Below are 26,847 nucleotides of genomic sequence, written 5' to 3' on the forward strand. Positions count from 1 at the left end.
CATGTGACCTCCTCCCTGGGGGACGGAATACAGAAAAGGGGGTGAAGGGAGACGCCAGATAGGGCAATATATGACAAAAATAATCTATAAATTATCAAGGGCTCATAAGGGAGGAGGGAGTAGAGGAGGGGGAAAAAAGAGGACCTGATGCAAAGGGCTTAAGTGGAGAGCAAATGCTTTGAAAATGATTACTGCAAAGAAAGTACAGATGTGCTTTATACAATTGATGTATGTATATGTAAGGATTGTGATAAGAGTTGTATGAGCCTCTAAGAAAATATTTTTTAAAAACGAAACAAATCTGTTAGTTGGTATATGAGCTACTGTGTCTTATATAGGTATTTAGTTGTTTAGTGATGGGGGAGAGGTCTAATAGGAGGTGGAAAATATATGGTGGTGAAGTGGAGAAAAGTAGAAAGAGATGGGTAGTGGGAAAAGTGAGGAAGAAGAGGGGTAATAAAATGAAAGTCATGATAGTAATAATAGGTAGCTCTCTGGATAAGCTAACAAATTCATAAAAATAATTAGAAAATATGTTTTAAGAGGGGTAATGAGAATTAATAGATTTCATGGAAATATACTTCATGAACTAAAAGAGAGCAGAAAGCTAAAGGGTGGATGGATATACAGGAAAACAAGGGACAAAAAAGACAAAATACTTGGGTGTGACCACTAATTTCGGTTGCTATGCGAACATGAATGTGGGGCTCTCAGTGCACTCAAAACTAAAAACTATGCTCACTGACATTAACTTGGTGCTGACTGCTAGTGGCCCCGCAGGACAGGATAGGGCCACTCCGGTAGATTTCTGAGACTGTAACTCTTCAGTTGAGTACTGAAGTAGGAGGCCTCCTCCTTTTCCAGGTCAGTGCACTCAGGTGTGAGGATAAAGCCCTTGTTTCGAGGGTGGTGGTGCTTGTTTTTGCCTGGAGGAATGGGCATTGTCACGAGGGTAGGTCTGCACTGGAATAGAGTCCTGGAAGAGAAAATGGGAGAGAGCTTCAAAATTATAATGAGAGTATTGAAATAGAGCAAAAGTACAAAGCCTGAAGAAACTAATATCAAGTAGAAAAGGAGGCAGCGCCAGAAGCGGGGCAGCGGGGATGGAATAAGTGATGATGGGGCGCACTGGCTGGTGAGGCAGAACAGCCGGCAGCAGCGAATCAGACTCCCCCATTTGGAAGCAGTGGTGATTGGGCGCGTCCGGAGACCAAGATCACTGATAGGAAATGTTCTCAGCAGCAAGTACAGTTGAAAGCTGAGTGTAACAAGGGCTACGTCAAGGTGAAGCAGAGTTTGAGGACGAGGCAAAGAGCCCAGGCCTGGAAACACACGGGAAGAGATAACGGTCAGGTGACAGTGATTCTCTAGAAATGGCTGTTGCTGAGGAAGCTGTGCCAGGCACAAGACTTCCTCCCAAGAGCAACTCTGCCCAGTGTGCTGTGCCCCCAAGAAGGGGGAAGATGCATCTGCCACAAAGGAATCATTAGGCCACTGAAGTCAAGGTTTGAAGATTTCTATGTAGTATCCCAAAATGCAGGTTTACAAGGAAGGACGAGCAGGTGGTGGTGATTAAGGATAAGTACCCCAAGGCCCGTCACCACTGGCTGGTCTTACCTTGGGCCTCCATTTCCAGTCTGAAGGCTGTGACCCGGGAACACCCACAGCTCCTGAAACACATGCACGCCGTGGGGGAAGAGGTGATATCAGATTGTGCCGGCTCCAGCAAACTGCGCTTTCGCCTGGGCTACTACGCCGTCCCTAGCATGAGCCAGGTGCACCTTCATGTGATCAGCCAAGATTTTGATTCTCCTTGCCTTAAAAACAAAAAACACTGGAATTCTGTCAATACAGACTACTTAGAATCCCAGGCTGTGATCGAGATAGTTCAAGAGGCTGACAAAGTGACTGTTCGAGGTGGGACGTGGGACGCCCGAGCTCTTGAAGCTGCCTCTGCGTTGTCACCAGTGCCAGCAGCAGCTGCCGTCCATTCCTCAGCTGAAAGAGCATCTCAGCAAGCACTGGCCTAAGTGACCGGACAATTGTTTGGCAAGAACGCCGGGCACCTGTTTCGATTGCTTGTGAACTTTTACGTATTTCTCGAATTAAAACATGCAGCCACTCCACAGCCCCCTCCCTGAAAAGAAAAAAACCCAAATTAAAAAAAAAGAAAACGAAACAGGAACCCTGGTGGTGTACTAGTTGCGTGTTGGGCTGTTAACTTCGAGGTCAGCAGTTTGAAACCACCAATCACTCTGCAGGAGAAAGACAGTGCTTTCTACTCCTGGAAAGAGTTAGTCTTGGAAACCCAACAAGGGCAGTTCTATGAGTTGGATCGCTATGAGCATGGCTGGGTGGCAGTGAGAGACAATCTATCTGCTCTTTGATAGTGTTACTTTGTGAACATGTGTACCATGTCAGAAAGAGGGGACAAGTATGTGTCGGGGTGGGGAGTGTCTGGAGAACAAAGCAAGAAAGGAGGAAGTGGGAACAAGTGAAAATTTCACTGATTTTGTCTCCACCAAGCTGCCCATGCAGAGGCCAATGAGGTAAGAGGTTTGGCTGATGAGGTTCCCTCATGAGCCACAGAAAAATAAACTGTGCCAGGGAGTATCGTGGCTCATGCTGCTGGTCAACAGTAAAGGGGAGTCTGTCAGCAGGTGCTGCTGCTCCCCCAATTAAGAAACTTGGTCTACTTAGCTTTATGTTGAACTTCTCGCTGCCAGGAAGTGCAGGGCATCCCTTCTAGACCTTTTCTGATAGTTGCTGAGGAAATTTTTCCATGCTTGTGATCTGGCAGTCCTCTTATCCAATCGTCCCCTGCCACCCCTCCTTTTTTGGGGGGTTTCAAACTAAAGCTAAATAAGAATCACATTTAACTCCTGACTTAGGTACACATTCTTCAGGACAAAGTTTTAAATGGGTCTTATTCTTATCTTGGGATCTAGTTGTACAATTGACTCTCTGGAGAGTGCCACTATGGTGAAGCTGAACCACTAGTGAATCCATAATGACCAATCCAGGTGCATGTAAAATCCTTTTTAGAAAAGCATTTTATTGGGGGCTCCTACAACTCTTATCACAAACCATACATTCACCCATTGTGTCAAGCACATTTGTACATATGTTTCCTTCATTATTTTCAAAACATTTTCTTAAGCCCTTGGTATCAACTCATTAAGCCCTTGGTATCCCCCATCCCCCATACTCCCTCCCTCATGAATCCTTGATAATTTATAAAAGATTTTTTTCATGTCTTACATGGACCAATGTCTCCCTTCACCCACTTTTCTGTTGTCCATCCTCCTGGGAGGAATTTATGTGTAGATCATTGTGATCGGTTCCCTCTTTATCCCTCCAACTTTTCCCTTCCCCTCCTGGTATTGCTACTTTCATTATTGGTCCTTAGGGGTTTATCTGTCCTGGATTCCCTTTGTTGTGAGCTCTTCTCTGTACCAGTGTACATGTGCTGGTCTAGCCGGATTTTTAAGGTAGAATTGGGGTCATGATAGTGGGGGTGTGTTAGCATTAAAGAACTAGAGGAAAGTTGTAGGTTTTGTCTGTGCTATACTGCACCCTGACTGGCTGATCTCTTCCTTGTGACCCTTCTGTGAGGGGATGTCCAATTGTCTACCAATGGGCTTTGGGTCTCCACTCCGTCCTCCCTCACATTTACATCGATATGATTTTTTGTTCTGGGTCTTTGATGCCTGATACCCGATCCCATAAACACCTCATGATCATACAGGCTGGTCTGCTTCTTCCATATGGGCTTTGTTGCTTCTGAGCTAGATGGCCGCTTGTTTACCTTCAAGCCTTTAAGACCCCAGATGCAGTATCTTTCGATAGCCGGGCACCATCAGCTTTCTTCACCACATTTGCTTATGCACCCATTTTATCTTCAGTGACTGTGTCAGGAAAGGTAAGCATCTTGGAATGCTGGGATATTAGAACATAGTGTTTTTGTGTTGAGGGAGTACTTGAGAAGAGGCCCATTGTTGCCTACCTAAATACTTAACATATAAATATATGTACAAAGATCGATTTCCCTGTCATTATATGTAAATATATTTACATCTGTACATGCCTGTATTTAGACCTCTAAAAATGTCCTTTGCCTCCTAGTTCTTTTCTCTATTACCTTTTACTTTCCTCTTGTCCCACTATCATGTTCGGCCTTCATTTGGGTTTCAGTAATTTCTCTCAACTACATTGCTGTTGATCGAGCCCCACCAGGCATTTTACGCCTTTCTTGCCATTGATTAGATCATTTGTTCCCTTGTCCCTGGGTTTGTTGACACCCCTCTTCCTTTCCCCTGCCTCCCCCTTTCCTGTATCCCCCTGGAACCATTTAGGAGTGTTTTCTGGTTGAGTCTGATGGGGTGCCACGCCCTGGCCCCAAAGTCTACTTTTGTGATTCCCAGGGAACTTCATTGCTTTGCTCCCCTTGCTGCTCTGTTGCCCTTTGTGTTTTGCCCTGGTGTGGTAGGGTTAAATAGGGCACAATTCCCGCACTGTATCTCCAGTGTTGTCCCTGTTAGTGCTAAGGGTCAGTAAGGGACATCATGTCTCATGGTGTGGTTGCTTCTATGGTCCTCTCTGTGCATTGGCTCCTCTGAGTAGGAATATTGTCCTTGGGCCAGGATGTGTTCCACTCTCTCTCTTCCTTTGCTCCTGTGTGCTCTGATCAGAGGTTCCCCTCTGCTATAGTTTATTGTGCCAGCCTGGCCGATAAACACACGTAGGATTAACTGAAGGGTAGAGGGATAAATGGCTCGGTGAGCCTCACCTGGGTTGTTCTGTGCCTCAGTTTAAAGGGGTACACTACCTGTGGGATGCCTAGCCTGTGGACTGTGTCTCTGTAAGTTGAGGTCCCTTTAAGCCCACACAATTGGAATGTTCATCTCTGGAGCTGGGGACTGACAGTTGATGACAGTTGGGGACCTGCCTTGCTGTTTGCTGCCTGGGTATATATAGCCCAGCTCTCTCTACAGAAGGGGACTGGTAACTGGCAGCTCTCAAAACGTGAAGGACTGTTAGTGTCTCACTGCTTTATAATTTAACTGTTAATTTCTTGTATTATCTATCTGTATATTATTTAATGGTTTATTTCTTGAATTATATATCTATATTTATAAATATATTTATATACAATTACTAGCAATCTGGTTTGTCTCTCTAGAGAACCCTGTCCAATACACCCTCTCTATGAGCTGTAGCTTCAATGCCGTTCTCTGAAGTGCATTCTTCTGTGGGGGCGGGGCATGTAACATTCTTGTAGTATCTCATTGGAAGTATTTTTAAATGACTTAATTGATAAAATTGGTAGTATAAATTTTAGAGTACCTGATTTTTATGTACTTATGCTTTATGGAATGTCGGATAGAGTAATAGAATTTTTTCTTGCTTTCTGCAAATTGAGAGAGACTTTTATTTTAATCTAGATTTATAAGGAAGACCCTTAATGAGAGGAATGGACACAGTAGCTGCAACAATGGACTCAAACATTAGAATAATTTGGAGGATGGTGCAGGAATGTTCCCTTCTGTTGTTACACAGGCTTACTATGAATCGGAACTGGCTGCTTAAACCTAACCACAACAGCTAACATTTAAAGGTCCATCTCTCTCACTCTCTGTTTATAGAAAGGACATCAGATGACATTCTGGTTGTCCTTTCGCCTCATTTATTTCCACCAAAGTTCACAAAATTAATAAGTTTATTTAAGATACAGTATAGCAGTCACAGATTTGTACTTTTTGAAAGAGAAAAAGCCCTTACATAGAACATTTTTGTGACTCAGTGACATATACATCATGTTCCCTCAGCTAAAATATTTTCATAATTTAAAATATATACCATATATAATCGTGTATAAGCCGAGTTTTCAGGAAACTTTTCAAAGCTGAGAAACCACCCTTGGCTTATACTTGAGCGAAGGCTCCACTTAAGCCTGGTGTCCGGTGCAGTGCGGTGTCCTGCGGTCTCTCCCGCTCATCGTGGGCGCTTTCAGCTTCCGTGGGTGGTCCGATGACTGCTGATATCACTGCTCTTCTTTTCTCCCGCATGCCGCCGCCTCTGTGTTGTCCGTGCTGTACTGGATAAGAACCTGCCCGCTTCTGTGTGCTGGTACCTGGGGCGCACCGCATCCTTGTCAGAAGTGTCGGATGCTGCCGCTCCTGCTCTTCCCCAGGGCTGTGACCAAAGACGGTGTTGTAGCCTTTACAGTAGTCTTCCTGGTGCTCCGTCACGCCCCCTTGCTCCGCCCAAGCATTGCTGAATACAAGTACTGGTGTGTCTTTGGTCTTGGATATATAGTACGTTTATTTACAGTAGGCTGCTATATTTTATTTTTATTTTCTTATTAATCCCTATCCGGACTCAGTGTTAACTATACTTGCATAGAGCAACCTGTGCTAGGGCTCATTATATACATGCTGCCAGAAGCAACAAAGCCCACATGGAAGAAGCCCACCAGCCTGTGCAATCACAAGGTTTCAAAGGATCAGGTATCAGGCATCATCAGAACAAAAATCTTACCATAGTGAATGGGGGTGGTGGTGGTGCGGAGTGGAGACCCAAAACCCATTTGCAGGCCACTGGACATCCCCTTACAGAAGAGACTTGGGAAGGAGACGAAACAGTCAGGGTGCGATGTAGCAATGATGAAAAATATAACTTTCCTCTAGTTCCTAAATGCTTCCTTCCCCGTCCCCAACTCCCACTGTCATGATCCGAATCCTACCTTGCAAGCCTGACTATACCAGAGGATGTACACTGGTACAGATGAGAACTGGAAACACAGGGAAGCCAGGGTGGATGATCCCCTCAGGACCAGTGGAGTGAGTGGCGATACTGGGAGGGTAGAGGGAGAGCAGGTTGGAAAGGGGGAACTGATAATAAGTATCTACATGTAACTTCCTCCCTAGGGGGCAGACAACAGAAAAGTGGGTGAAGGGAGATGGGCAGAGCCAGATATGACAAAATAATATTTATAAATTATCAGGGGTTCATGAGGGAAGGGGGACTGGGGAGGGAGGGGAAAAATGAGGACCTGATTCTAGGGGATTGGGTGGAGAGCAAAAGTTTTGAGAATGATAAAGGCAACGAATGTACAAATGTGCTTTACACAATTGATGTATGTATGGATCGAGATGGGTGGTGTATGAGTCCCTAATAACATGATTAAAAAAAAAAAGAAGTTGCAGAAAGGGGGAAGATGCCATTATATTTTAATTCATTTTTTTCTACACGTAAAAAAAATCCCCTCATATTATACTTAACCTTAAAAAATACATTGTTTAATAGTATTTTTAAATATTATATGCCATCTATGTAAAAAAGAAAATGTGTTGAAACTGACTGTGGTAGCAATTGTACAGTACTGTTTTACGTGATCGATGGAATGTTATGATATATGTAAGAGCTCCCAATAAAATATTAAAAAATATATATACATGCTGCATTGTGTACACAGTGTTACTACATGTGTTGCGTTAGCACTTCCCATACATATGCAGTAGTGAATGCTGTGTATGCAGTAGCTGTCAACGTGCAATGCGGCTGACATATTCCATATGTCCAGAAGGTGGAGATGGGGTCCATAAAATAGACAACTTAACTTTGGATTGTTAGAACTATTTTTAGTACCTTGAATGTTCAAAATTCACACAGGATCTCAACTTTAAAATGTAGTTCAGTTTTTGAGAATGCTTACTTCATGTTTTTAACTAAGAAGTTGTTTTTGTTAGTCTATTACAACATGGGACCCAAAATGGTAGTGAGGGGGGAGTGGCAGGCCTGGTGGGGAATGATCAAGGGTAAGGTTGTGTAGAGAAGAGTTATAGCTGTAGCCCAGGTGGGGATGGAGCATGGTAGTGGGGCAGGAGGAAAGTCAAGGGAGATGGAGGAAGGAGCTGGGAGTCAAGGGGCATTTATGGAGGTCTAGACAAAGACATGTACATGCAAATATATATATGAGGATGGGGAAATAGATCCAAGTGTCTACATTTATAGGTTTAGTATTAAGGTGGCGGAAGGACCTTGGGCCTCTACTCAAGCACTCCCTCAATGCATGAATACTTTCTTTTATTAAATTTGCACTCTATGATGCTCACTCTCCCGACACACTGCTGAAGCCAAAGCGGGTGAACAAGTAAATGTGGTGAAGAAAGCTGATGGTGTCCGGCTATCAAAAGAGATAGTGACTGGGGTCTTAAAGGCTTGAAGATAAACAAGCGGCCATCTAGCTCAGAAGCAACAAAGCCCACATGGAAGAAGCACACCAGCCGGTGCGATCACGAGGTGCCAAAGGGACCAGGTATCAGGCATCATGCAAAAAAAAAAAAAAGAATATATATATGTGTGTGTGTGTGTATATGTATATATATGCCATAGTGAATGAAGGGGGAAGTGCAAAGTGGAGACCCGAGGCCCATTTGTTGGCCACTGAAGATCCCCTCATAGAGGGGTTTAGGAGAGGAGATGAGTTAATTAGGGTGCGATGTAGTACCGACAAAGAACACAGCTTTCCCCCAGATCCTGGATGCTTCCTCCCCCCAACTACCATGATCCGAATTCTACCTTGCAGGACTGGATAGGGCAGAGATTGTACACTGGTGCATATGGGAGCTGGAGGCACAGGGAATCCAGGGTGGACGATACCTTCAGGACCAGGGGTGTGAGGGGCGATGCTGGGAGAGTGGAGGGTGAGTGGGTTGGAAAGGGGGAACTGATTACAAGGATCCACATGTGACCTCCTCCCTGGGAGAGGGACGGCAGAGAAGGGGGGGGGAAGGGAGATTCCGGTTAGGGCAAGATAGGACAAAATAACAATCTGTGGATTATCAACGGCTCATGAGGGAGGGTGTAGCGGGGAGGGAGGGGAAAAAAAAAAAGAGGACCTGATGCGGAGGGCTTAAGTGGAGAGCAAATGCTTTGAGAGTGATTAGGACAAAGAATGTATGGATGTGCTTTATACAATTGATGTATGTATATGTGTGGATTGAGATAAGAGTTGTATGAGTCCCTAATAAAATGTAAATAAAGAAAAGAAAAAAAAGAAAGAAAATGATTAGGGCAAAGAATGTACAGATATGCTTTATACAATTGATGTATGTATATGCATGGATTGTGATGAGTTGTATGAGCCCCTAATAAAATGTTAAAAAAAACACACATAAGGAATTAGTGCAAACTTTGCCTCTCAGGGCCTTGGGTACTGCAGCTTTATAAAAGGTATTATGTACCTAAAATTAAGTGATGTTACTTGAAGTGGTTGTTTTGGATTCTTTGCAGCAAAATTATAATAAAAAGTCTAGGGAGAAGCTCCCTCTCCTACAATCTTTTCCTTTACATTTTTTCTATTTTTGTATAACGAATATGTAAAATTTTAATTTCTTATAGTATCTATAAAAAAATCACTCCCATCAAGTCAATTCTGACTCACAGTTACACTGTAAGGACAGAATAGAACCCCCAGTGGGCTTTGGAGACTGAAACCTTTTTTTAAAATAATCTTTTAAAAAAAAGTCATTTTATTGGAGGCTCATACAACTCTTATATCCATTCATCCATCCATCCATCCATCCGTGTCAAGCACATTTGTACATTTGTTGCCATCAACATTCTCAAATAATTTGCTTTCCACTTGAGCTCTTGAAATCAGCTCCTTTTTTCCCCTCCTTCCCCATCCTCCTTCCTTCACGAACCCTTGATAATTTAGAAATTACTATTATTTTGTCATACTTACACTGTCCGATGTCTCCCTTCACCCACTTTTCTGTTGTCCATTCCGCAGGGAGGAGAGGTTATATGTAGATCCACCCCACCTTCCCTGCCACCCTCTCTATATCGCCACTCTCACCCCTGGTCCTGAAGGGATCATCTGTCCTGGATTCCCTGTGCTTCCAGTTCCTATCGGTACCAGTGTACATCCTCTGGTCTAGCCAGATTTGTAAGGTAGAATTGGGATCATGATAGGGGCGGGGTGGGGTGGAGGAAGCATTTAGAAACTAGAGGAAAATTGGAAACTGTAACTCTTTAAGGGAGTAGAGAGTCTTTTTTCCCTAAGTGTGGCTGGTGCTTTGAGCCACAGACCTTGAGGTTAGCAGCCATTGTGTACTTATACTCATCATGCCACCATTTTCCAATAAAAACCAAACCAAACTCAATGCCATAGAATGGATGCAGACTCACAGAAACTCTGTAGGATAGGGTAGAAAACTGTGCTCTAAAAAGTTTGTTACTTACTATAAATTTCTTTACATGGTGTGCTTTCAGTTCTGGTTGAAACTGGTGTTCAATGCTACTGGAACACCAAATAAATTGTTACGAATGGATGATTATTTCATTTAAGAATTATCTTAGATCATTCTTTTTATTGCATAGACTTAATTGGTTCAGGAATACCTTTGGTTCAATTTTGCTATTGTTATTGATTCCATATAATATGAGCAGGCTCAGTTAACAATGAGGAGTTGTACAAATGTTACAAATGAATCCTGAAAGGTGCTGATCTAGGTACCTGAGAGAAATCAGTGAGCAAATCTTAAAATCGATGTGCCTTCTTAGGAGCTTTTGAGGTAGCTAATAAATAACACAAACTTAAGTAAATATATAGCATGCTGATGGTTCTCAGAGACATCCAGAAACGAGTAGAGCAGGGCAGAGGGGATGAGGATGAAGCAAGGTCAGTGGGAGCACTGGGGCAATTGCATCAAGCCTTGAAGGAGGCGAGTCCTCTTCTGGGCAGTATTTAGACTGGGTTTTCCAGCATGGTGGGGTGAGTCGGAGGAAGGTACATAACCCTTGGTTCTTCTTCCTCTTTTAAAAATCATTTTATTAGAGGCACATACAACTCGTATCAAAATCCATCCATTCATCCATGCATGCATGCATCCATCCATCCACCCATCCATCCATCGTGTCAAGCACATTTGTACATGTGTTGCCATTATCATTCTCAAAACATTTTGCTTTCTGCTTGAGCCCTTGGTATCAGCTCATTTTCCCTCCCTGCTTCCACTCCCTCATGAACCCTTGATCATTTATAAATGATTATTTTGTCATATCTTACACTGTCCGGCGTCTCCCTTCACCCACTTTTCTGCTGCCCATCCCCCAGGGAGGAGGTTCTATGTAGATCCACCGCACCTTCCCTCCACCCTCCCCGTATCGCCGCTCTCACCACTGGTCCTGAGGGGTTGTTCATCTCTCCCGGATTCCCTGTGCTTCCAGTTCCCATCTGCTTGAAGACCGTGAGCCGGGCCCTCCGCGGGCTGTCTGGACCTGCGGCCACGGCAGCCTCCCAGGGAGGGGCGGGGCCAGCGGCGGCGGGGCGGGGCCCGGGCGGGGCTGGAGGCGGCTGACCGCACGGGGTCGAGGGCCGAAGGGGACTGGGGCGGAGCCTGAGCCAGACACCGCCCAGCTGCTTCGAGTCGGTTGGCTGGCGGCCGGCGCTCGTCAGCCGCTGCTCCCCTCGTCGTCTCCCTCGCCTCCTGCCGGGCCGGGCCGGGCCCACGCCTCCGCTCCAAACAGGCTGCGGGCGGTGCGCACCAGTGGCGAGGGGCGCGACCTGGCGGCCCCAGGATGAGGCGGCGCGCGGCCGCGCGGCCCGCGAGCTGAGGAGGGTCTGCGGTCGGCGGCTGGCAGGGATGGCGCAGCTTGGCGAGGCCGCGGCGGCGTCCGAGGCGAGCCGGGCGGGCCCCGGCGGCGTTGGCGGGGCGGCCGAGGGCCCGCGGGACTCGCTGAGCCTGGCGGAGATCCTGCGGCTCTACAACCAGCCCATCAACGAAGAGCAGGCGTGGGCCGTGTGCTACCAGTGCTGCGGCTCCCTGCGCGCCGCAGACCGCCGGGGCCCGCGCGCGCTCTCGGCCGCGCAGATCCGCGTTTGGAGGGACGGCGCCGTCACGCTGGCGCCCGCCGCGGAGCCGCCTCCGGACCCGGGTGAGCGGCGTTCCGGGCCCGGGGCCGTGGGGCGGGCTTGGCGGGGCCGGGGTGCCGAGCCGGGCGGGCCGGCCGGCGCGCGCGGAGACGCGGGCGGTGCGCAGCAGCTGGGGACGTGGGCCGGGCCGGCCCGCGTCGAGCGGGTGGGGTGCCCCGAGATTCCGCAGGCAGCACAAGCGGGCTGCTTGTCCGCGAGACGAGTGGGTGGGCCCTCGCGAGCAAGGTCCGCGTCCCTGTGCACGTGCCGGACGCTGTCGGGGTGCGTGGGGTGCGCGGATCCAAGGACCGGCCTGTGGGGCCTTGTTTGTTCCAGTGTCAGCGTGACTGTTTTGCATTCGGTCGCATTCTTCCTTCAGTTTAGACACGTAAAGAAGTCTGCATCCTGAGAAAGATTTTGGGAAAAATGAAAAAGGGGCATCAATAATTACTTTTGGCACCTGAAAATGAGACAAGAACTTCTTGCGGTGAAATTATATAGGTTTGTAAAATGTTGATAGGATGGCTACATAAATAGATAAAATAAATTTTGGTTTATTGTCTAATGTAAATTCTTCAGGATTATCTAATCGTAACATACAGCTAGGATTTACCTAAATATTTTTCCTTGATCAGGAGCAGTTTGATTAATAGAATTCTTATATCACTTTTTATGCAATTCTATCTTTTGGGAAGCAAGTCTATTAGAAACAGAGAACTCACCTTCACTTTTACAAAGATAATGCAAGTGTCAAGATGCTTAAAGTGAAAGATGCAATTCAGAGCTCGTCAGTAGAATGACATTAATGAAAAGCAAATTTCAGGTGCCAGAAGTAATTATTTATTCCCCTTTTTCATTTTCCCCCAAATTCTCCTCCTCCTTTAGACTTCTAAACTGAAGGAATGATGCAATTTCAGGTTATACTTAGAATACCACCAACACTTTTACGCTTTCTACTTTCTTCTCTCGTCCTCCCTTTCAGTGTAAGACAAACAACTTTTAGGTAGAGCTCTAGTGTGCAGTGGTTAAACTCTCGACTGCTAACCAAAAGATGGCAGGTTTGCTGTCTGAAGAAAGAGAAATCAGTGACCATGTGATGGACGCAGTTCTACTCTGTTCTTTAGAGTGGCAATAAATCCGAATAGACTAGTTGCAATGGGTTTTTGAAGCAACTATTTGGATTTTTATTTTTTAAAAAGCCTTTTTATGATCCTTCTAAGTTGTTTTATTTCAAATAGTTGCCAGTTTATTTTGTGTTTACCTCTTTCAAACTTGGATTTAGTGGGGAGTAACTTGCAGTCATTATTTAAAATGTGTTATTAAAATGATTTGGGAAAACATACTCTTATAAAGTAGAACAGCAAAGCCATTCCTTGTGATCTAGGATTTCCATCAGGACAATGGTTAGTTTACAAGCTGATATTAAAAACAGCATTGGTTGTGATTTCCACAAAGAGCAAAGCTTAGGTCACATAGTATATATTTCCTCTACTTAAGCTTGAAGAATACATTTTTAACTATTTTGTGATCTAACTACTTAGTGGTAGGTTTTAAAGTCAGGATCTGATGTTGAAATGATTTTTTGTATCGTTAATTTGGGATAACATTGATTTCAATGTAGTACACTGTCTTCATAGAGGAAAAAGAGAGTAGAATTGTTCTCGAGCAGCCGTTCCCTTCCTTAGTCCTACTCATGACCTGTGCTGCCACTTCGGAGCACCTTTTTAAAGCTGTTGCTATAGTGTTGCAGGGTCTATTGACAACATTATATAGGAAGTCTACATTAAAACATTATCTATATAGTTAACGTCCTCTCAGTTTTTAAGAGTAGTTACATGGCTCTGGGAGGCACATAAAATTTAATTTTGATTCTTAATACTGAGTAATTTGGTAACATGTAGCCTGTATAAATTCTATTTTTAAGAAAAAATGGTAAGAAATGCATTCTTTTTCAATGTGAGATATATAAACTAGTTGCTATTGAGTCAGTTCAGATTCATGGTGACTCATTTGTGTCAGAATAGAGCTGTGCTCCATAGGGTTTTAAAATTTTAAAAATATTTTTGATGCACACTAGACAGTTTTTATATGTAGAGATCAATGCCTTGGTTACAGTCTTTGAATTTTGCAACCGTTTTTTGTCCTCCTTTCCATGTTTTCAGTGGCTGTTTTTTAAAAAGTTGATTGCCTGGCCTTCTTCCAAGGCACCTCTGAGTGGACTCAAACCTGCAATTAGGAGCTAAGCTTGGTTGTTGAGGCCACTCAGAGACTCTCCTGTAAGGTATATAACATGTGGCTGACAATCAGCAGCATTTATGTTTTTCCCAATTGTTTATTTCTTTTCTAAATGAAGGTTTTTACATTCTCAAATTCATATTGGTAACTAAGAACCATATCTAGGTTTTTTTAAAAAACCTTTGGATTTTGTAATAATGTGGATTTAAACATTTTGTTTTGGAGGGGCATCGTGATTCCTCCTCTTCCTAACAGTGACTAGAAAAACAAACTCATATATGTGTTAGAAAGAACTTCATATCAAGAAGTACTTCTAAATCAAGACAGCATCCTAGCCCAGACTAACTCAAACCCCTAAATCCGATCACTAGTCCTTAAGCCCCTCTTTAGACTTGTGTAGCCAAGTGCAGTAGTACAGAAGGCAGGAAGACCACAGGCCACTGGATGCAGTTGGTGGAAACATATCATGGCTCTGGCATTTCTCCGAAGGTAAAGTCAGGGAGAGAGGGAGGTTCCCCAGGCCCTCTCTATGAGAAGTTCACACCCACAAGGAGGCACCATCTGGCTGTGACCTGATTGACAGTTTGGATACCACCCCTACACTTTATATAACTTCAACTTGTTGTAAAATTTTGTAATTACCACACTATGTGACTGTGTAATTTTTATTCCCTTCCTTTGCCCAGCCTTTCATTTATAAGTTGAGAGTAGATCACTTTTTTTTTTTTCAGAAGGAAAAAGTTTAAATAAGGCAGTGGGGTTTTGTTGTAGATTTCTCACCATCCATGTATGAGGCTTGGGCCCAATTACTGGCCAAATGTGTGTTACTATGAAGCTGAACAGAGTTCAGCAGTTAGACTCACATGGACTAGAAAGAAAGGCCTGTTGTTCTGGTTCTGAAAATCACTTTGACAACCCTGTGGATCATATCAGTTTGAACTGCAATTGGGCCATGGGGATGACTCAGGATTTGTGCATGAGGATGTCATGAGTCAGGGTGATTTGACAGCATTAAGAACAGCCGCAACATAGATTTAAATGAGCCAATGTATGTCCAGTGACTAATAGGAGGGTTGGTACCTAGCAGGTATTCCGTAAGTTTTAGCTCCTTTTCTTCCTTAATCTCGTGATTCCTTCACACGTCCATGGTGATTCCAGCCAATCAGTACTATATTTTTACTTAAAATGGGGACAAATGTCTACATCAGAGTTTTGTGACCTCAATTCTATTGACAATTTTGGTTGGATATATTTGTTGTGGGGCTGTTCTGTGCATTACAGGATGTTTAGCAGCCAGAAACACCATGCCCCTCAGTTCTGACTGTAAGAAATGTATCCAGGCATTACCTCACATTCCAGGGATGGTGATGAGATAAAGAACAAGGTAGGAGGAAGCCAGTTCTAGCCTAGTAGATACCAGCGCTCAGGATCATGTTCAGAATTGAGAAATGGATCCTCCCTGTACATTCTCAAACTCATGAGTCCCGGAGAGAGGCATTGCTCATTCCTGTTGAATTGGATGCGTGAGTGGTATTGGTTTCTGCTCACTGTCAGTGTCACTCAATTTAGTCCCTTGGAAGGAATAGCGCCTTATGTGCTTTATTACCATGTTCTTAGGCTGAATGTATTAACAATTGATTTAGTTCTTGTTTACTTTAACAGTATCAATACATTCAGAAAATTTGAAGGCAGCTTGAATTGGAGAAATGATAAATATCTATGAATTGGAGAAATGATAAAAGATGGAGACTTAGAAATGAGACATATATTAGAAAACAAGGAAACATGAGACATTTTATTTAATATTGAGAATCAACTTAGAGACACAATAATGGTTATGAAAACAATGTGATATAGAATGGAAAGGCTAAAAAATTTTGAACCTTTAAAGGAAAATCTACATTTTAGATTATATTCTTTTTTTTTGTTAGGGGTCACTGATGTTTATTTTGCAAACGAAACCACTGGGGATGTTGTCTGTTGATAGATTATATTCTTAAAGATGATTAAATTATGAAAATATTTTAAAACAAGCAATATATGAAGTTTTCTTTTATGACAGAGGAATGCGAGGGGGGTACCCCAAAAAATCCTGAAAAAAGGCTCCACTTTGTGTAGCTTTTGTAGTATGCATTTTTCCTGCTAGGTAAGCATCAAGCAACTCGCTCTGAGTCAGTGCACCCAGTGGCATTGCCTGGGAAGGTTCTCTGTGGTCACAGTGAATTTTTTGTAGAAGCAGTTTCACTTGAACCTCATTTTTTTGTGATAGCTGATTTAAAAGAACAGTGCACAGCTGTGAAATTTTGTTTCCTGCTTGGGAAACATGTCTTAGAAATTGTTGTGATGTTGAATATAACTTACAGGGACAGTGCTATGGGAAAAACTCATATGAGTAGCTTTCTCTTTTCAAAAAAGGTGAAATGTCTATTGATGACAAACCTCATTCTGAACATTCTTCAACTTCCCAAAGGTACAAAAATGTCGACTTGTAGTGCATTTGGAGTTTGGTCCACCAGGTCAGACTGTTGAATCAAGCTTTCTGTGTAGAGATTCTGAAAAGATAACAGTGTGCAACCAGAAGGGCCTGATTTGTGGCAGAGAACTGGTTTTGCCACCAAGACAATGCACCTGCTCATTCAGCCATATCTGTGGACAAGTTTTTGGCAAAAACAGCATGCCTTTCCTGTCCCACGTAATTTACTCACCTGACCTCATTCTGTGGGACTTCTTTTTGTTTCCGTGAATGAAAAGGACAGCAATTTGATGACACAGAAGAGGTGAAGAAAAAAATGAGGGAGGTGCTATGAGCCATCCAAACAGATGAGTTTGAAAAATGCTTGCAAGAATGGAATCACAGATTTGACAAATTTATTAAGTGTAATGGGATACTTTAAAGGTGATAAGTTTGTTTTGTAAAAAGTTTAAATGATGGCTTTGAAAAAAATCAGTTTTTGGGGGGTAATCAAGAAGCATCATGATTCTTCAAATTTTTTAGGGTACAAAAAGAGAATCTATCTCAAATATAATTTAAAGAAAACATTTATAAGTCTTAAAAGAGACAAAGACAAGACAAAAACCCAGACATATCATCTGGATGAGGGCAGCCAGTAGCACCAGGTAAAATGGCAGGTAAAAAATGGAGTACAAAGATTCACAATTGGATATGGAACAAAGGGAATGGTCACAAATTCGTGATTGGTGACAGATGTAAACATCACAGTTACAGGTGGGAGTACTGAAGCAGTACCATGATTGGAACACATATATACACTGTAAGATAGAATGACTTATGAGATTGGTCCGGGGCCTTAAGACCATGGCAATCAGGGTTAGATTGGTAGGGCATGACTTATGGCTATGAAACCGCTGTACTGTCCCCAGTAAGGTGACCTCCATCAAGGGCAAACCCTGGCAATCCCTTAAGAGAGACTTCCCCTCCTTGGAATAGCTAGAGACTGTTGGTTGGAGGTACAGTACTTTCCAGGGCATTCTGCCTGAGGGCATGATTATTTACATCTTTGGTTAATGATTAGGCCCAATCTACATGGGGACTCTGCAAATAGATTTTGGGCTGTCCTTGCCATCTGAAGCCCTTTGCAAACCGGGATGCTCAGAATTTAACCTCTAACAAAATAGGTAGCTCATTAAAGTTTGTTTCTTTTCCCCAGTGCTGATGTAATTGTAGTCATAAGAAGACCTGAATGTATGTTTGTGGGGTAATGGTGGAGGGGTGGGAGTCGACGGGGGAATGCTGTTGTTTATCCTATACAGCTTGAGTGAAGTTTTCACTTTCATACAGTTTATTAATGAGTTAAAGACATGCAGATTCCGCATATACAAGCTGAAAATTTGTTACCAAGACACCTACCTGTGAATACACTTGGGCTTTGAATTTTTAGAAAATTGTAACATGTGATTTAGGTCACATTCCAGATCTTCACAAAGATGAAAACTTAAAAAAAAAAAATTCCCTGGGATACTCCAAATAGTAGTAGCATTACTAGTGAATGGGCCCATCAAATGCATAGGCCTTACATACCCATTGACGAAATTTGTTTATTTCAGATTTGGCTTCAGAATTTTTGATAGGTTCTTTTTATTGTATAAAGAACATTTTAAAAAATATGGTCACATCTTGATTGTAAATAACCTTAAGATTTGAAATAGGGTTTCCTGCAAGAAACAATGAAAGCCTGTATACATACAAATAAAGAAACTCTTTCAGAGTGGTTTCTTGGTGTAGGGAACATTCACTCTTTGAGATTTGAAAAGAGGATATGATCAGTCAAGTATCTCTCAGCAACATTCAGCTAATTTAGTGGGGGAAATGGTCTTGGAATTTGATTTTAAAGTGAAAGTATTTGTGGAGAAAACATAGTAAAGCATATTTTAAACTATTATGCCTCTTTTTCAAGGATGTGTCAAAAAGTTTTGTTGCCCGAGTTCCAGTTTGAACATGCACAAGTTGCTTTGAAACAGAGTGTGCTTCAACATGTTTCTGTGATAAGTGGCTGCAGACACCTTCTTTCAGTAAAACACTTGTCTTTGTCTTGCTCAAAAAAATGCCTAAGCAAAATAGTGGCTTCTTTGGGGAACATGTTGCTGCTGCTGCTGTTAGGTGCTGTCATGTCGGTTCCCACCTGATGTGTCTGTGTACAGTGTAATGAAGCACTGTCCGGTCCTGTGCCATCCTCACGATTGTTCTTAGGTTTGAGCTCCGTGCTGTAGCCACCGTGTCAGTCCATCCTGCTGAAGGCCTTCCTCTTTCTTCATTGCCTCACTACTTTACCAAGCATGATGTCCTTTTCCAGGCACTGGTCTCTCCCGACCACATGTCCAGTACGTGAGATGAAGCCTCACAGTTCTTGTCTCTGAGAAGCAGAAATTCTGATTGTACTTCTTCTAAGACAGATTTGTTTATTCTTTTGGAAATCCGTGGTACTCTCAATGTTCTTCACCAGCATCATAATTCAAATGCATCGTTTCCTCTCCAGCCTTCATTAGTCAGTGTCCAACTTTTACATGCATAGGAGGCATGTAAATTATCTCACTATTGATGTCGTTAATTTAGCCAGTGATAGAGTTTTGAAACACTGTTGAGTGAAGCAAATTGTACTTGTAAAGCCTGGTTTCAGCCTGTAATACATGAATTGTTGACTTGGCCAGAGTAAACTCTAAAGTGACTGGACACTATACAAACGATGAGGTTTGGAGATAGGGCAAAACTGTCAATAACATTCACTAATGCCAGAACCATTGCTATAAGATGTCATAAGGAAGCAAGGAGGGCATTCAAATAGTAAACTTGTTGTAGCCCCAGGCCACCATACTCTGTGCACCCTCAAAGCACAGGGTCTGTACCAAAGTCCAATAACTGCCAGTTCCATAACTTTGGTATATCAGCCTTCTGATTTTTACACTAGAGTGTTTTAGCCTTATGTACATCAAGGGAGTATATCAATGCAAAGAATCTATAGGTGAGTCTGAGGGAAAGCCCAGTTTACTTATAGGGGCTTCTACATTGAATCCTTTTGTGGCCTATGAAGGATGTTGTGTAGCTCAAAAAGACAGTCTAAAGTCCCCGTAGTTTATAGCACATGGCTTGGATCCCCAAGGACTGGATAGAAACAAAGTCAAGTGTCCAATTTGAAACTTACTATGGAATGTATTCTTTCTTGGGTTCTGTTTTTTTTAAGTGTTCCCTCCCCCTAGTTTTTTTGCCCCTCCTGGTTTACCTTCCAATGTAAATGTAATCTTGTCCGAGACATAAATGTCCTATGCCCTTATCTTGACTTGAATTTCCAGTAAGTTCTGCTTATCGCTCTTGGAGGAATGTCTGCTGATTTGGGGTGACTTTAGCATCGTGTTGTTTGGCATCAACAAATGTTCTTCTTCTTGTCCCCCCATCTTGAAAAACTCACCCCAGCCGAGGTGAGGTCTCTTCTGTTTTAAGTGAATTTTAAGATGTACATGCAAAGGGGATAATATATGGTTCCTGGGCATTATGCAGGCTATCTATCTCCTTACTTGGGAAACTGGATAGAATATTAATTTACCGAAGACACTGTTTACCTTCTAGGTGTTTATCCATATAGCAGTGTACTCATAGAATAGTTATCCTTTAGTGATGACTAACTTCACTCAGCATGAGTTTCCAGGTCCATCCAGGTCACGAGATGTTTCATGGTTTCATCATTGTTTTTAGGCATACACAGTATTCCATTGTGTGTATGTACCATAGTTTCTTCATCCATTTTTCTACTAATGGTTATTTGGGCTGTTTCCAGCTTCTTTTTTTTTTGTGAACTGTGCTGCAGAGCATATGAGGGCGCATACTCCTATTTGTGTTCTGTCTCGTTTCTTTAGGGTACATGCCCACCAAAAGTATGGCTGGATCATGTGATATTTCTAGTTATTTTAGGTAATGCCATATCACTTTCTTCAGGGGTTGTACATATTTGCAAGCCCACCAACAATGTATTAGAGTTCCAGTATCTTAGCACGCTCTACAACATTTGTTTTTCAGAATAGTTTTATTGGAATATAATTCACAAATGAGATGTTCTGTATATTTTTGAATTAGGCTATTGTGGGTGTAAGGTGATTGGAGGAAATCCAAGAGATTGGAACTCTTATAAACTTCTGGTGGACTTGTAAATATGGATAATCACCCTGGAAAGTGATATAGTGATTTCCACAACCACTGTGGAAGGTGATTCCTAAAACAGATGGCAAAAGAACCACCATATGTTCCAGCAATCCCATTACTGGGCACATAATCCTAAAGAGAAATAAGAAACAGGTTATGAACAGACGTATGCTCCCCATGTTCATTGCAGCACAGTTCACAATAGCAAGAAGTTGGAAACAGCCTAAAGTCCTCAGAGTAGAAGATTGGATTGAAAAAAACACACACACACAAAACACCTCTGGTACATATGATGAAACCATAAATAAACTTAGAACATTGAGGAATCTGAAAAACATTATGCTGACTGAAGTTAGTCAGTCATGAAAGGACAGATACTGTATGAGTCCACTGCTGTAGGAACAAGCAACAGGACAGACACAAGCTCAGGCTTGCAGGGCATCCATTCTGCTGGCCAGGGTGACCAGACACCTTGGTAGAGTCTGTCTGGTGTCAATGAACCATACACAATCCTAACTAGGAATGTACCTTGAAAGTCACTTTGAAGAATGGCTCGTCATGTCAACTGGGATCAGATTGCTATGGGATAGGGAGGGGATGTTGACTACTTATTGGCGGCCATGCAAAGTTATGATGAGGTCGCCGGTACAGGTATACATCGCTATTAGAGGGCTGAAGGATACTGATGGGAAAATCAAATCAGGAGAGGGGAAAGGGAGCGGACATGTCTGGGGGAGCACAACTGCATGTATGTTGTTGGGAAAAGTGGGAAGACCAATCTCTAAGTGGGGTAAGGTGGGGGAATGACTGATAATACTTCTAAGGACCCTAAGGCAGGAATATCTCTTGTAATATGCACCAAATGAGCCACATGGGCCCAAATTTTGGTGCACATCCTTGGGACCCAGGCCAAGTGCCATAGAACACTGGAGCATCGAATCTTGGATCTTCAAAAGGTGCACAGTGTGTTCCAAAGGCGGCATCAGTGAGAACCAATGCAGAAACTCCACAAGGTGAACTGGACTTTATCTTTAACACACATGTAATCTGAGAACTTAAGACTGAAAATTCATAATGTTTGAAGAAGCAGAAGCTGTACCAAGAGTATTGAACTGCAGGTAGGTAGACAATCATTGACTTACTGTATCAACATCTTATATTCTGCATTAAGATATATAGTATCCTGGGAAACTTGAGACTAACATTCTGAGTGATGATTATTCTAAATTTCACTGACAGCCCACTCCCATAATTTGTATTAATAGCCTTTAGCCATGAAAGGACTGATTCTGTACAAGTGAATAATTCAGGTTTTGTGATATGGAGTGTGTTAGACAGGGTTCTCTAGAGAGACAAACCAGATTGCTAGTAATTATATATAAATATATTTACATAGATAGATATATAATACAAGAAATGAACCATTAAATTATATACAGATAGATAATACAAGAAATTAACAGTTAAATTATAAAGCAGTGAGACACTAGCAGTCCTTTAAGGCTTGAGAGCCGCCAGTTGCCAGTCCCCTTCTGTAGAGAGAGCTGGGTTATATATATCCAGGCAGCAAACTGCAATGCAGGTCCCCAACTGTCATCAACTGTCGGTCCCCAGCCCCAGAGATGAACATTCTAATCGTGTGGGCTTAAAGGGACCTCAACCTACAACGACACAGTCCACAGGCTAGGCATCCCACAGGTAGTGTACCCCTTTAAACTGAGGCACAGAACAACCAAGGTGAGGCTCACCGAGCCATTTATCCCTCTGCCCTTCAGTTAATTCTACTTGTGTTTACGGCCAAGCTGGCACAATAAACTATAGCATGGAGTTAGCCTACTGTGTTAGTCCGGGTTAACTTGAGAAACTCGGGAAACCCAGGGACATGTGTGTGTGTGTGTGTGTGTGTGTGTGTGTGTGTGTGTGTGTGTGTGTACTTTATATCAAGGAGTAATTTAAAAAACATCCCAGCCCACTCCAGCTCAAGTCCCTAAGTCCAATATTAGTCTATATGTCTGATACCAGTCTATAAATTCCTGTCCAGACTTTTGCAACACATTCAGTGATACCAAATGCAGGAAGATTACAGACCAGTGGGTGGACATTCTTGTGAATTCAGTGGCATCTCAGCGCTGGCGTGGATCTCCATGTAGCTCCTCCAGCTCCAGGGCTCTGGTTGCTATCTGCATAGCTCCATATGGCTTGTCAACTGGAATGTAAAGCAGAGAGAGAGAGTGTGGTCCCTCCTTCCAGAAGATAAAAGAGGGAGTTCCCGGAATCATCCTGGTGGGATGTTACCTTGTGACCTGATTGAAAGGGTAAACTCCACCTATTCACTCCTAATATCCACAAATTGACACGAGATTATGTAACTACCACACTTATATCAACCCAATTTCCCTCTCTCAGCAGTGCTTTAAAAAAGTAGTACCAGGGGATAATTAATGATAATATTAATGGAAGATTTTATGTCCCAGGTAGATGAGATCAATAAGATTTTCTACTATAGATTACCAAGAAGGTTTTGAAAGGGAGTCAAAGGCAGATAAAAAATAAAAAAACAAACAAAAAAACAGATCCAGGAATAGCTTTTGGGCTTATACTCAATCCTAGCTCCAATTTAAGAACAGTTACTTCTTATATCAATGGTCCTGCTTGATTCTCGCCCTCAGGAAGGGAACACAAGCTATGGGTGCTTTAACAAAGTGCGGTGAAGAAATTAGATGGTGCCCTGGGTATCAGATAAAATAGCATCTGGGGTCTTAAAGGCTTATTTTGAAATACGCAGCCATCTAATTGAGGTGTCAACTAAGTCCACATGGAAGAAGCACACCAACACGAAATATATGAAGTACTGAAGTACTGAAGGATTGCAAACCCTATAATCTGAAGCTGCATGTGGAAATTGTATCAGAGCCTAAACTGAGATTCTCCTTTGCAGAATACTATGGATGATAGTGGGAGGCCAAGATACATTTTTGAGATCTGCATAGGAAATAAGCCCCTGGTGATTTCCCTCTATCGATAATAATAGAGGGATGAGAAGAAATTGGTTACCAAATGGAGTGCATTGGGGGGGGATGACTATAGAAGATAAAAATAATAAACCTGACTTGAATGGTTAAAACCTTGTCAATTTATTCCCCCTCTGATGCACGTTGGGCCTGACCTGATTTTCAGCACTTTCTGTACTGTTTAGTTTTCATATTGGGATATATCCCAGATATATTTGGTCATTGGGGGGGGGTGTTCCTCTTGAATTTTTCATATATATATTTTATGTTTTTCAGTATGTAAAATCCAGGTTTGATAAACCTATTAAGACTGGAAGTAAAATAAGTGTTTCTGGGGGACTTCTCAAGATCTGTTCTGAAGTACAATGCTGTCTGTGGTAGGATTATATCGCTCCACATTCAGAAAAATCCAATTAATACAGCTATTATTCAATTTTATGCACCAATTACAAACGCTAGTGATTAAGAAATTGAAAAAATCTGCCAACATCTGCAGTCTGAAATTGATCAGGCTAGCATTCAAGATGCATTGAAAATTATTGGTGATGGTCTTCCCCAGATGGACTGTACAGAAATCAAACCAATTATATCTGTTAATCGTTAATGGAAGTGTTAATGGAAAAGCTCAATATCAAGCTAGGGGCTACCGGTGGAACGGATAGTCAATTCTTGATATGTAAATTCTGGTTGAAGCTGAAGAAAATGAAAAAAAAAATCTACGAGAGCCAATATTCGACCTGGAGTGTATCCAACCTGAATTTTGAGAACATCTCAAGAACATATTTTAAACTCATTGAACACTAATGATAAAAGACCTGCTGAGCTGTGGGAAGACATCAATAATATCACTCACGAAGAACGCAAAAGGTCATTAAAAAGACAGGAACGAAAGAAAATATCAAAACTGGGTGTTAGAAGAGACTGAAACATGCTCTTAATCATAGAGTAGCTAAAGCACATGGAAGAAGTGATGAACTCAAAGATTTTTATAGAAAATTTCAAAGGGCAGATTGAGAAGACAAAGCAAAATAGTAAAAATAGTTTTCTTTATGTAATTTTCTTAGCTCTCTTCACTGTTATACAGAAATCCAGTTGATTTCTGTTTGTTAAATTTGTTTTCTTGTCTGGTTCCTGTTTTCAGGAAAAATATTTCCATTTTTCAATATGTTAAAGCATGATATTAGCTGTTGGCTCTTCATATATAGCCTAAAGTTGAGGAATTTCCCTTCTATTCCTATTTTGTTGATTGATTTTATCAGAAATGGGTGTTGGATGCTGACAGTTGCCTTTTCTGTATATATTTAAATGCTCATGTTCTTGTTCTTTGCCTTGCTTATGTGGTGGATGACATTGTTTTTCAAATGTTGACCCCTTCTTGCATTGTGGTACAAGTCTCACTTGCTAATGATGAATTTATTTTGATATGTTATTAGATTCTAGTGGCCAGATTTTTGTTGAGGATTTTTGCATTTATGTTCATAAGGGATATTGGGTGTATGTTTTCTGTTTCTGTGGGGTCTTTGCCTGGTTTTGGTATATGAATTGTGCTTGATTAATTGAATGAGTTTCGGGGTTTATTGCCCTTTCTGTATTCTGGAATAGTCCATGTTTAATTAATGAAAGCTCTTCACATACTTGGCAGAATTTCCCTCTGAAGATATCTAGCTCTGGGCTTTTCTTGGTTGGAAGTTTCTGGACCTTCTCTATATTTTCTTTTTTATGGGTGTGTTGAAGTTTTCTACATCTGTCTGTGAGTTTATTTGCATTGATGATGTATTTGTAGGTATTTTTCTAAACCAAAAATTTTTTTTGCCATTTGGGTTTGTTGTGATGTTGCATTTTTCATCTGTTGTAGGTGGTTGCATATTTTCTTTCTTTTCCTTTGTTAAGTTTGCCAGTGGTCTGTTATTTTTAACTCTTTCAAAAACTTCTCTTGTTGATTTTCTGTTACTTTCCATTTTTCACTTTATATCTAATCTTTATGTGTTCTTCTGTTAGAGGGTTTGTTGCCCTTTTTCTCATGTGAACGGTGTAGTGTTACGGTGTTGATTTTCAATTCTTTTTTCATGTGTGCATTGATTGCTTTAAACTGTACCCTGATAATTGATTGCTTTAAATTGTACCCTGATAATGCTGTATTCCAAAGGTTTTGGTATGTTGTTTAATCATTCTCATTTTTCCAAGGAATTTTAAAATTTCACCCCTTATTTGATATATTACCCAGTTTTAGGTAGTCTGTTGTCCAAACTCCATGTGTTTGTGTTTCTGTTTCTGTTCATTCTATTGTTGATTTCTAGTTTTATAGCATTGTGACCTAAGAAAATGGATTGCAGTTTATCTCAATTTAAAAAAATTTCTTACTGCTTGCTTTGTGGTCTACTATGTTGGTCTATTATTTAGAGTATTTGTAGATTAATGTATACTATATTCTGTCTATGTCTAGAAGTTTGAGTTGATTATATTGTATTGCTCTCTTGTGTCCTTATCGAGTTTCTCCTATTGATCTATCTTTCCTTGAGGGTGGCATGTTTCCCATTATTATTGTCCAGTTGTTTATTTCTCTTTTTAATTCTGTGAGGATTTGATTAATGTATTTTGAGGGTCTTTCATTGGGTGCAATATGTTTATTATGGCTATGTCTTCTGCTTTTACTCTTTTAATGATTATGCAGTGATCATTCTTTTCTCTCATGTTATTTGTCTTGAAATATATTTTTTCAGAAACTAATATTGTCACACTTGCTTCTTTTAGGGGGAAGAGGTGGGTTGCCTTTCACTTCATACTCGTTTGTACAGCTTTTGATTTTTAGTCTGTTTTTGTATCTGAGGTGTGTTTCATATAAGGAAAATATAGATGGTGCATTTAGTTCACATTCAGTGAGCCTTTTGATATGTATGCATTTGTTGCTCTCATTTTGATATGTTTGTGTATGTTAGTGTGGCTATGTATGTGTCAGAGTGTGTATGTATGTGTGTGTGGTATGATTTGTTTCTTTATTTTTCTGCTATTTCTGTGTTGTATTGCATTCT

The 26,847-nt window shown here is 41.9% G+C and overlaps 1 protein-coding gene, 1 long non-coding RNA gene and 1 pseudogene across 3 annotated transcripts in view; 2 read left to right on the plus strand and 1 right to left on the minus strand.

Moving 5' to 3' along the window:
• The first annotated feature begins 695 nt into the window (after nt 1-695).
• LOC142427700 (aprataxin pseudogene) lies at nt 696-2,106 on the plus strand (annotated as a pseudogene).
• A 3,581-nt stretch (nt 2,107-5,687) lies between these two features.
• Nucleotides 5,688-7,273, minus strand: LOC142427786 (uncharacterized). The gene is made up of 3 exons (XR_012780092.1): nt 6,746-7,273; nt 6,541-6,623; nt 5,688-6,195 (listed from the first exon to the last, which is right to left on the minus strand). It is a non-coding gene; the product is annotated as an uncharacterized LOC142427786 (long non-coding RNA).
• A 4,217-nt stretch (nt 7,274-11,490) lies between these two features.
• Nucleotides 11,491-26,847, plus strand: part of SPIRE1 (spire type actin nucleation factor 1) — a 191,515-nt gene continuing 176,158 nt past the window's right edge. The window contains exon 1 of one of the 2 annotated variants that reach the window (XM_075533105.1): nt 11,491-11,946. In XM_075533105.1, the coding sequence (XP_075389220.1) occupies nt 11,655-11,946 (292 nt within the window). In that variant the 5' untranslated portion in view covers nt 11,491-11,654. The remainder of the gene's footprint in view (nt 11,947-26,847) is intronic. The other variant, XM_075533106.1, reaches the window with a different exon arrangement.

This window comes from Tenrec ecaudatus, chromosome 15 (genome assembly GCF_050624435.1).
Source record: "Tenrec ecaudatus isolate mTenEca1 chromosome 15, mTenEca1.hap1, whole genome shotgun sequence".
In the NCBI taxonomy this organism is placed as follows: domain Eukaryota; kingdom Metazoa; phylum Chordata; class Mammalia; order Afrosoricida; family Tenrecidae; genus Tenrec; species Tenrec ecaudatus.